The 12,069-nt window shown below is 32.5% G+C and overlaps 1 protein-coding gene across 5 annotated transcripts; it reads left to right on the top strand.

Moving 5' to 3' along the window:
- Positions 1-2,589: 2,589 nt before the first annotated feature.
- On the top strand, positions 2,590-8,851 carry LOC25493797 (protein EARLY FLOWERING 5). 5 transcript variants are annotated; one of them, XM_039833386.1, is made up of 7 exons: positions 2,590-2,858; positions 3,053-3,142; positions 4,272-4,357; positions 5,732-5,781; positions 5,870-6,242; positions 6,918-7,436; positions 8,279-8,851. In XM_039833386.1, exons 1-7 carry the CDS (start codon positions 2,771-2,773, stop codon positions 8,510-8,512), a joined length of 1,440 nt encoding a protein of 479 aa, XP_039689320.1. In that variant the 5' UTR covers positions 2,590-2,770; the 3' UTR covers positions 8,513-8,851. The 5 variants fall into 5 exon arrangements, with proteins under 5 accessions (XP_039689320.1, XP_013457861.1, XP_013457863.2 ...); XM_013602407.3 differs by having other exon boundaries at positions 2,591-2,854; positions 3,050-3,142; positions 4,272-4,310; XM_013602409.3 differs by having other exon boundaries at positions 2,591-2,854; positions 3,050-3,142.
- Positions 8,852-12,069: the final 3,218 nt, after the last annotated feature.

Genomic DNA, 12,069 nt, shown 5'->3' with positions numbered 1-12,069 from the left:
AGTTACAAGCTTAAACAAAAATCACTTTTGTTGATGTTTTGTTTACTCCAATAACGAAAACAATCAAGGAATATGCCTTTCATTTATTAGGTTATTTCTATTTGTAATTTTTGTTCCATGTTTATGTTTATTACAATGACAAGAACAAAAAGAAAAAAGGTGCTTATCACCTAGGTTGCTACAATTTGCAATTTATCTTTAATATTTATGTTTATTCTGACTACAAGAACAAGTTACGTGTGTTACTCGTGCTTCCCAAACCATGCGAGTCATAATATTCGAAATATAAAGAATAAGATGGAAGTGAGGAAGAAGAAAGAAGATAAATATGTTTTTAATTTGATTTTTTTATCATCATCCTTTTTTTGAATTTAGTCCCTCTGATAGTTTTCATTTTTCGATTTGGTCCTTAAATTTGATGACCGGTCACATGGATAAATGATGAATCATTTATTGCTTACTTTTATATGCTTTTTAGTTTAGTTTTATTTAAATTTTATTTTATTTTATATTAGTATTATTTCCTTTTTAGGATAGTTTACTACAAACTGCATTTTATTTTATTTCAGGAATGAATATTAGATGGATTGAGTTTTTGAGCAAAAGAAAGGGACTTGGAGCTGATTGGATGCGAAAATATGAAGATTGAGAGACAAAAATATGTCTCCCCAAAGTCAGAAGCTTGGCACGGTCCGTGCTAGCATTGGCACGGCCGTGCCACCCTCCAGAGTGTCTTTTGTTGCTTTTGCTTAGATTTTAAGCTACTCTATTTTTAGCCCGAATGTAATTGCTTAGATTTTAAGTCGAATATATGCTATAAATAGAGTAGCCATCCATCACAAATATTCATCTTTACTTGGAATTCAATAAGTGACAATTGCTTTTCTAATTAAAGTTCTTTTCTTTTCCTTTATTTTTTTGTCATTTACCTTTATGTTTTCTCTCTTCTCCCCCATGTCTACGATGAACATGAGTGAATAGACTTCTCCTTGGGATTGTTGGATAAGTCTAAATGACATAATCCTAATCAAGCCAAGCTCTAAGCCTTAATATTATGTAACCCTAATTTCTTATCTAAATTCACCGCTTAAACATGGATCAACCATTATCAAACTGTGGAAACGAAAGTGGAGGGTTTGATAATTGTTTATCCATTATTCCAAATATCAATTCATAAAACGAAAGTGGAGCTTTGATATTCGAACAAGTGAATTTAGACAAGGATTGCAGAGGCAGCGAAATAGTCTTTGCAATCTTTGAGACATATAGTTTCGATCTTCAAGGGAACTAATAACAATCAAGTCAGCGAAATAGGTTTGGTTGTTAGAGGAACCAAAATCTAATAGTAATCAAGTCAGCGAAATAGGTTTGGTTGCTAGAGGAACACAAGAGAATCTGTCTTGAGAAATTAGGTCTAACATTACATTATAAGCTTATAGTTTGGTTTGTAAAGGACTTGTTATTTAGGTGAAACCAACGATCCCAAGGCTCCTTTTATTATATTAATTTTCAATCGTTTGAAAACCTCAACTTACAATTCTCTTATTCTCTAATCATTTCCAAAGGTTAATTGAATTAAACCACTCCCTGTCGGAACGATACTCTTTTCATACTACTTCGGTAAGACCGTGCACTTGCGGTTTTATCTCATCAATAAACACATTAAAGCTCTGTTTGGTAAAAATAGCGGATAGCTGATAAGCTAACTGAAGTGTTTGGTAAAAATAGTGGTTCAACTAGCTGATAAATGTAAAATGACATAAAGGGTATTCTTTATTCATAATAAAAATTATATCATTAATTTAAGTATTTGTAATTTTGTAAACTAATTTTTCTTTAAAAAAATACTTTAAATTTATTAATTTAATATATCCTATGTATTATAAATTAAATTAAATTTTATTCACTAAAATTTTATCTTATATTTATTATCATTTAAGTGTTTCCACTTTATAAAGAAAATAACATTTACCTCAAAAAAACAAAAAAAAAAGGCAGCACTAATAGAGTAATACTAATAACAGAGAATAAAGAAAATAACACTTACCTCAAAAAAATAAAAAAAAAGTAACACTACTAGAATAATGAGATTTTGTTTCGTAAAAAAAAAACGAAGGTATATATATTTTAAAAAAAAAAAAAAAAAGGTCAGTTGATATATATACAAAAATTGGAATAAAGGGATAGTAGTCTTTATTACGCAGCTTATTATGAAAATTATAATGGATAAAAATACAATTTAAATGAAATAATAAGGGTAAAATTGGAAGAAAAAGTGAGAAGTTATAAGCTATAAGCTCAAACGCTACTTGAAATAGCTTCTGAAAAATAGTTTTAAGCTCGTGAGATAAGCAATAAGCTCATGGTGAAAAAGTGTTACCAAACAGAATTTTTTTTGTCAAACGAACTTATAAATTATAAGCTAAAAGTTAAAAGCTCTTTTTTGGAGTTTCTCAAACAGACCATAACCAATATCGCCACATTAACCTCCGTTTTTGTAACCGATGCCGATGACAAGGACCAAAATTATTTTTTTCGCAACAAAAAAATACAAAGACGAAAGCTAAAAACACACAAATTAACTATTTAAGCAAAAAAAAAATCCATTTACACGAGCAGGGTAGAACGTAAAATAGAGTTTCACGCGTTATCTTCTTCGCGCAATCTCTCTATTTGAAATCGCTGCACTAGAAACAATAATTTTCGAAGAAGAACAGTAAATCAACAAGGAAATATCTGAAAGGGTGAGAATTAGGGTTTTCGGTAATCAATGACAAAGACGACCAAAGGCGGTAAGGTGATGAACCCTACCGATGCTTATAGGAAGGAGCTTCGCAAAAAGGAATTGAAAAGGGTAACTATCTATCTATTTTCACTTTCATTGCAATAATTGAAATTTTGAGTGTTTATTTTGCAAAATTGAATTTCAATTATGCAAATAGGGTTTTTTCATACATGATAATTGATAAGCACTTATGCTAGCTTAATTAAGCTATTTATCTAAATAGTGACTTAATCACTGATTTATGTTTTTTGCTTTGGTTTACAGAATAAAAAGAAAGAAAGAAGGTGAGGGATGTGGGGATTTTGAAGAAAGATCCTGATCAACTCAAGAAGCAGATTGAGAACTTGGAAATGATGAGTAAGTCGAGCGGTGCTTCATTTTATTAACTAGCTCTTGCATTCCAAAGGAACTGGAATTTCACCCTCATTTTTGTTGGTACAGTCCATTTTGTTTGCTTCCTCTGTCCCTTAATATAAGAATACTTTACAAAAATCACGGGTATTATGAAAAGTTGTTAAAGTATAAATTTGTCCGAAAAGTGTGTAACTATTACTAAATTAGCCTTTGTGTATAAATTCAATGTTGATTATTCATATTTCAAGGCAATTGGTAGTATTAATAAGGGTATATTTGGAAAAAAGAGTATCTAGAAATGTGTAGATAGTCTTATATTTAGGGACATACACTTTTTTGGATGCAGTCTTATAATTAGGGAGGTAGTAGAGATTAACGGTATGCATTGTCAGTGTAAATTAGCTTTACAGTGACATCCAATGCGAGGCATTTATTTTGCAACCTTATACTTCATATTATTAGTTTTAAGATTAAATTAGAAGACTAGGCTGATGTGACAGAACAGTGGATTCTTATTCTTATGACACATGTGAATAGTTGGTTAGAAATCTCACTAGGGATTCGAACCTGCAATACCTTATCTTTCAAACCCCTTTGTGTCTCTCCCCAAACCATCAAACCAGCTTATTACTCCACTATGTTGGCAAAAGGTGCACTGGGCTTTGCAAAATTATTAGTCTATCGTATATCTATTAGTTGTCCTGGTTTGAACAATCTGTTCAAAACTATTATGCAGACATAGGACTAATAATACGAATCAAATATAGAACTGCCTAGGCCAATTTTAGAGGATCTTAAATCTTATCAAACTATAATCATGACAAAACATAATGAAAAATAACATAAAGTTTCAAATATATAAATAAACATTGTATTCAATATACTATACACTACAGTTTGAGATAGGTCAGTCTAGGCTGACGTTTTCATTTTGTATTCTTAGTCTGTTCCTAATCCCTACCCCAGTATTCCACTTTTATTCCAAAATGTGGTATGGACATAACAATCCTTTAGTTGTTTCCCTGGCATGCATTAAGTAGTATAGTTATAATTTAATTATAGCTTACAATTGAGATGACATTTTATATACTTTTGCCTATTGAAAACCACTGCGCATTGTTTGTTGTGGCAGAGGCTGATGGCGCCTTGGATAAAGCAAGAAAGCACAAAAGTAAGCAACTAAAACAAACACTTGATCTTGTCATTAAAAAGCAGAAGGTAACAATTCATACATGTCTGTTTTGTTGGGCCACTTTGTATTCTCCTACATAACTTGGCAGATTTTTATGTAGTTATGATATTGCACAATTTTGTTCTTTCTTGAATGTAAAAAAATTAAAACACTGAGAACCGACCTCTGGATTGTTTAAGCCAATATCCAAGCCATTTTCTCTCGATGAAACTATGGCATTTTTTCAATATCCTTAGCCTATCAACTTCGCAGAGGGTTTCTTATCAAACTTATTTCCCATCCCTGAAGAAGTAAAGGATATACTGGTGCGTTTATAGATAGTGATACTGTGAGAGTCAGTATATGTCTGTTATGATACATTCTTTTTTTTTGGTTTTTTATTTTCTCTACTATAGTCTCATTTTTCTTCGCCCTAATGTTTATGACATATAAAGTATTGCTACTTTCATGCTTTTGAACATCATGCGTAACTTACAGATTGGTTGATGTACTATTCTTGTCCATAGAGAAGTATTACTAAAAGTAGCCGAAGGTCCCTCTTAGGTTTATCATTGCCTCTAAGTGGCAGTTTATTAGTGATGTTAAATAGTGGCCAAGGCAGATTGCAGTGGTGGATTTTTCGCCAACCGCTATGGCCAATTTATGAAGAAAGGCAGCACTATGGCGTTTTATGGTGGATATGGTGCCTTAAAATGACAGTTTTTTGGCCTTCTGCAATTGATAATGTCATACTACTGCTTGGTTGATCAGAGTATGACAGAAACGGGATACAGTCGATTAATGCAAATAAAGGCAACCTCGTAACCAAGAGAACATATACCAAGCACATGTTCTGATGCAAAAATTTGTTTGTTTCCTATTGTCTATAATTGTTTTTATCTTCAACATAATTAAGAAACTTATTTTGTAAGGTATAGAGTGATATTGTTGATGTACCATTCTTCTCCGTAGGCAAGTTCCACTAACAGTAGCCAAAGGGACCTATTGGGTTTATCATAATCTGTAAGTGCTAGTGTTGTTGATATTTTCTTGGTCCAATGTAAAAAGGTTGTCCGTTTGTAGGCTGTAATGCGTTTCTATTGAAACAAACTTGTAATGTCACTGTTAATTTTGACTTTAGAGTTTAGACAGACCCGTGGAATTTTTTGGTGAACATTTAAGTTTTGATTGATTGGTAAAAGGAAAAACCAGAACTTTATGGTATTAGAGTATAAATGAATTGAGTTTGATATTGCTTAACTAGCTTAACTAGCTGAAGCTGCCTGTGTTGTGTCGTGCATTTATATTTTTATTTAGCAGAGGATGCCGAATTCAGCCTTTGAATTTGAACACTCCAGTCAACTGTATTCATGATTTTATTAGTTTCCATTGATGATCTAAATCTGATATCTTTTGGACAGGAACATGATGAGAAAAGGCGGGAGAAGGGTGAGCCCCTTGTTATGTTCAGGTGAAAAATTTAGTGTTATTTTTAAGAACAAATTTATGCCCAATTTGTTTTTGTGTAGTTTACAAATCCTTGGATGTCTTTTGCGCAGTCATTTGGGGCCTCCTCAAAGGAGAACAATTGTAGAAGAAGAAGAGATAGTTAACCCCCCACCACCACCACTACCACTTCCTGATGCTAGTTCAGCTGATGGTGCTGTTTTACCTGCATCTTTGCCACTGCCTCCCCCACCTCCCTTGCCTCCAAATCCCACTGCTGTGGTGCCTGCATCATTACCACCACCTCCTTTGCCGCCACCACCTTCTGGTTCTCCACCCAAAGAGCAAGCTGTAAATCGGCCTTTACCCCCTCCTCCTCCTCCACCTCTAAAACAGTCTCAGCCACCTCCACCTGGCACCAGTGAAGGCGAAGAGAGAAATCAGTATGCATTGCCAGATAATCTATCTTCCAAGGAGCCTGGTCAGGTAGGCTCATTTTTGGTTAAATGACCTGGGCTCTATCTTTCAAGACATTATCTGACTGTATAAGTATGAACGGACCTGAAATTATATATATATTGAAAGTTTAGAAGCATTGACGCTTTTGTCGGCATTTTTTTTATCCAAAAGGATTCAGTGTGGGTATGCTGATCAAAATTTAGGATGCGAGTATGGCAGGGAAATTTTTAATTAATATATTTTTTAATTTTTTTTTATGTTTACTAAATTAATACTAAATAATTGAAAATAAGTAGTATCAGTTTGTTATCATTTGTTTAGAAACACCAAAGACATTTAATTGTTCTATTTGGTCGCGGACAATTTTTAGTCTATTTCTTTATGTGTTGGTTTGTTTCAGAACCAATTTTCAATGTTTTTAAACATTTCAAATTATGTTCAAGGCTTCAAGCTGAAAAAAGATGTATATACATGCTGTTGTCTCTTGCTTGTATATGACTATCTGATCTCAGGTATACCATATGCCACAGGTTTTTGTCCATTCATGCTTCATAGGTGGCTACTAGACACTTGTCATGGTTGCCAAATGCCCAAATGGGAACACGTTACATTTGATTGCTCTTAGTTGTAAAATGAGTCTTGTTATTATTATACTTACCAAATGTTACTTTGGAAATAACATTTTTTCTCTCTGAAGTGTAGGTGCATCTTCCTCCGCCGCCTCCTCCACCAAGTTGTATGCCACCAAATTCTGGTGCTATTCAGTCTGATGGTACTGACAATAAGAATTATTATTCAAACCAGGAGATCCAAAAATTGTTTCCTGGGCCTCCTCCTCCAAGACAACAACCTCCTGGTCCAGGACCCTCATTAATCCCAAGTTTACAGCCTGATGTATTGCCCCCTGGAATATCTCGATTCCCACCACCCCCACCACCACCTGATATGAGGCCGCCTTTACCTGTGACTGGACTTCCTGGTCAGGCACCTCCTCCTGGAATGATGGTCCCCCTGATCCCAAGGCCTCCATATGGTCCTCCACCTGGGCCTCCTCCAATGATGAGACCGCCACTTCCACCTGGTCCTCCTCCAAACTTTCAGGAAGAGGATCATATGGCAAGTAAGGCACTTCCTCCTCAGAAACCATCATATGTTAAATCTGCTGCTTCTACTGTTGTTAAAAGGCCATTAGCTCAGCACACTCCAGAACTCACATCTATGGTAAGTTGATTCAATTAATTTTTTTATTTATAGCTTTGTTTTTATTTCAGCTCTCAAGTTTTGTTCTTCCCAATACCTCTATTAAGTACACATTTAGTTCAGCTTAGTTTTAAAACATAACATCTTCTCAAGGAAAGTTTCTTGCAGCAGTGTATATTACTATTTTCAGACCGCTGAATAAGCTAATGACAACATACTGTATATTATTTTGATGCTACTATCGATCCAGACCAAAATAATTTTCTCATTTGTACTCATGCATGAGAACAAGTAAACACCAGCTTTTGTAATTCATCTGTTATTGAGAATTCTGTTAATTTATTATGAATGGAGAGCAGTAGCTTCTAGCTCCTTGGCAGTCGGAGCCTCCCACTCCTCCATACAAGCAATAATACCGTAATACCAATTCATTCCTTAAATTAGCTATTGCTTAATGTTCCATTGTTTCTGTGTTGGTTCTGGTTGTATAACCAGTTCACTGTATAGATTTATTCATGTCTCATGCATGGGTGAACAAGTAAACAAACTACGATAAATTATGGAGGCTACATACATGTACACATTTATCAAGGACTAATGGCAATTTGATTCTCATGATGATGCAACCATATAATTAATTGACTTCACTGCTACATGGGCATAAGTGTCGAGAAAAGTTGGCTTTAAGTAGTGGTTACAATTTGAATTCTCAGAGATGTTATTCGAGTAATGTCTCAGTTAAATAAGTTAACAGATGTCCTAAATTGTTTGTTCATGACCACTTAAAGTGGCATCATTTGTTAATATTTTGATCTCGTTATATGTAATTGCTCTAATGTAGTCTGGATAATTTTTTTTACCAGGTTCCTGCATCTGTGCGGGTGAGAAGGGAGACCGCAGTGACCAAAACAAAACCAAAACCACTTGTGTCAACAGTGTCAGTGGCAACATCTAGAACAGTCCCTGTGACACTCGGGCCAACTATTGTAAAACCAGAATCAGTGAGCTCGTCATCTTCTCCAAAAGCACCAAGCATTGATGACTCGTACACAGCTTTCTTAGAGGACATGAAAGCCCTTGGCGCACTTGATGGTTGACATCACTGTGAATGGTGGAGTAACCTCTCAGTCGTTCAAAGATTTTGGATACCTTTTTAGGAGTTTAGCAAAATGAGGACCACAGAAACCTTGTGGATAGGTAATCGTGAAACATGTGTCAATGGTTCAATGAGTAGCTACATTCATTGCCGGTAATCCATCTGGACATTTGATCTACCGAGACGCACCACTACGAACATCTTTAATGGATGAGCTAAAGTGGGTAAACTAAGTTATTTTTTGTGGGGTCAAATTGTCATGTATGATTTAATCAATACATAGTTGATTAGTTTTTACTTTAATAGCGATTATTTATAAAGAACTAAAATTTTACTCCAAGTGTTTATAGTTTTTTATTTGTAATTAGTTTGTTTCAAAATTAATTATTAATTTAACTATTTCGATTAAAATTCTTAAAAAAATTAATTGTTAAAGTTGTAAGAAAATTATTTTAATAAATTTTACCTAAACAAATTGTAAATAATAATAAATAGTATATAAAATTAAAAATGAAAAAAATACACCACTAATAATAAAAACTGCATTTATAATGGAATACAAACCAATAAATATTAGTAAAAAAACAAATAAATATAAACAACAAATTACATTTTAACGAAATACAAAATAATACAAAAATTAATGATATAAAATAATAAATTTAATGCTTGTGATTATTTTTATCAATGATTTTGTAACCAATTTTTTATTCTATCAATGATTTCAATGCTGGAGATTCTTTTTGAGTTTGGTTCTATAGTTGATGCACACTAAGTTTTAGTTCATCTTTTGTCATGTCATGCTTACTCTTATGCAATTTTTCTATAGTTGCCATCATTTATATAAAAATTTGGGCGTAATGCATTATGCGCTAAAGTTGCTCTAAACTAATTTCAGATCAATGCAAAGTACTGTTAGAAAATTTTGAGTACCAAGATTGTAACTATCTATTTAGGTCTTTTTAATTATGAGTTGCGTCGTTTTCTTGTCATATCTCGAAACATTGACAACAATAGTCTCTGTGGTCAGTGTTAGGATTAGATGTCATCATGCATTGAGTCAATTATTATTGGGTTAATAGTGATTTTCACCCATGTAATATATGTCATTTTCAGTTTTCGTCCCTATAAAATTTTCGGTTTGATTTACATCCTCGTAATTTTTTTCTTCTTCAGAATACCCCCATCCAACTCAGCAAATTCGCTTACGTGGCGCTGATTTGTCTTTTTTTTTCCCAATGCTTTTTTTGTATTTTGAAAATTAAATTCCATAATTTTTAAAATCTTTTTAATTTTAAAAAAAATCTGATTATATTTTCTGATTTTTTTCTAATTTTTTAAATTTAAAAAATATCTTATAATTTTTTTTTCTGATTTTTTAAATTTTTGAAAAAATATCTTTTTTTTTTCGATTTTTAAATTTTTTGTATAAAATTTGACTATTTTTTTATATTTCGGAAAAAATCTTAATATTTTTTCTGATTTAAAAAAATATGATTTTTTAAATTTTTGGAAAAAAATATGAATATTTTTATGATTTTTTGGATTTTTTTAAAATAAAATCTCATGTGGAATTTTTTTTACACATGGTCAATTAAAAAAATAAAAAATGAAAAAGAAAATGTCAAATCAGCGCCACATCAACGTATTTGCTAAGTTGGATTGGGGAGGGGGGTATTCTGGAATTTTTTTTTTACGAGGATGCAAATCAAACCGAAAATTTTATAGGGCGAAAATCAGAAATGACATATGTTACAGGGATAGAAAACACTATTAACCCATTATTATTTTATAATAATCTACTAATTTTCGATAGTTACGTGGTTTGTGTATATATATGTAAATATATATTGAGTTTAATGGTGGTGAGTTGATAGTTCAAAACAATTTCGCACACACAATCAATCAAAACATTTAGAGTTGTCACATTAATAAATATTTTTAATTTATGTGTCAATTCTTAATGTTTTGATTGATTATGTGTGTAAAGTTGTTTTGGACCACCAACGCATAACAATTAAACTCGTATATATTATTGAGTGAATTTTCACATCTACCTGTATAACTTAATGCGTAATTTAACCCCGTATTCTTTTTCTTTCTCTGCTTCTCTTCCAAATTTTTGTTGGTAGCTACCTTTGAGGATTGCACAAGGGACCGAGCTGACACAAGATCAATTGTTAATGGAAAATGAAGATAGATTATTATGTAACCTACAAGATCTAATAATATCTTGTATTAAATTGTTGATTTCACATTTGGTTATTGATATGTATTCATGGGAACCTCCATTCCCTTTTGTATTATATATGGTCCCGTAATGTGATACCTCTTATTATTTAATTTTTTGCAAATTCAAAGATAAATTTGAGTGGAGATTTCTTTTTTATACAATGATTATAGAATTTGAAATGAATGAAGTTTGATCTCCTTCCGTGATAATTGTGTTGAATTGACTTAAGATTTGATGTTTGTTTTTTTTTTGACAAATCGTGGCATGATTTGATAATTTTGGAAAAATTCGGTGGTTATGTCACGATTAAATCGGGGCACAATTTTGAAAATCATGATACAATTTTTGGATCAGGTTGAAGTACAATATTGTGTACGAGCTTAATCGTAGCGCGATCTAAGCAAATTGTGGCCTGATTTTGCCTGAATATGAACAATATATAAACTCTGTTTGGTAAAAATAGCGGATAGCTTATAAGCTAACTGATAGCTTATAGCTGATAAGCTAATTGAAGTGTTTGGTAAAATTAGCAATTCAACTAGCTTGTAAATGTAAAATGACATAAAAGGACATTTTTAATTCATAATAAGTATTAATAATTTAGTAATTTATTGTTCAAAAAAATAATTTAGTAATTTAAAATCCTCTAAAAAAAAAATTAATTTAATATATTTTTTATATATAATGAAATTAATTTTTATTTGCTAAAATTTTATACTATTTTTTTTATTTAAGTGTTTATACTTACAAAAAGGCAAAATTGCATTTTTGGTCCCTTAACTATTTAGATAGTATCACTTTGGTCCCTTAACTAAAATTTGATTTATTTTGGTCCCTTAACTTCTCTTTGTTACACATTTTGGTCCTTTCCGTTAATTTTAATTCAAAAACGTCAGATTTTCTTCATCTTCTTCTCCTCTTTTTCATCTTCATATCATCTCCATCAACCTTCAACAACAAGAATCTGATAAGTGCTCAAAAGTAACATATTTCATGTGTTAACTTAGGCAAATTAGTGACTTGTTTTGCAAGTTATCTAAGGAAAAGCTACCATTTGAGTGTATTTTTACCATTTATGCTTTACATGTCTGATTCTACCCAATTTATGCAGGATACGACAAGCAAGGACCAAGAAAGAACCTCCTGAACCAAGAGATGGTCGCTTAAGCGACCTCCTGTTCGCTTAAGCGAACCAGCTCCAGAGAGCATCAAGATCTTCGCTTTTCCAGACGCTTGCAGCACGCTTATGAAGAAAAGAGATGCATGCTTAAGTGACCTTTGGCGCGCTTAAGCGACGGTTGTCCAGTGATTACCAGATTTGCACG

The sequence above is a fragment of the Medicago truncatula genome, chromosome 4 (genome assembly GCF_003473485.1).
Source record: "Medicago truncatula cultivar Jemalong A17 chromosome 4, MtrunA17r5.0-ANR, whole genome shotgun sequence".
NCBI lineage: Eukaryota > Viridiplantae > Streptophyta > Magnoliopsida > Fabales > Fabaceae > Medicago > Medicago truncatula.
This window is presented reverse-complemented; position numbering and strand designations above follow the sequence as displayed.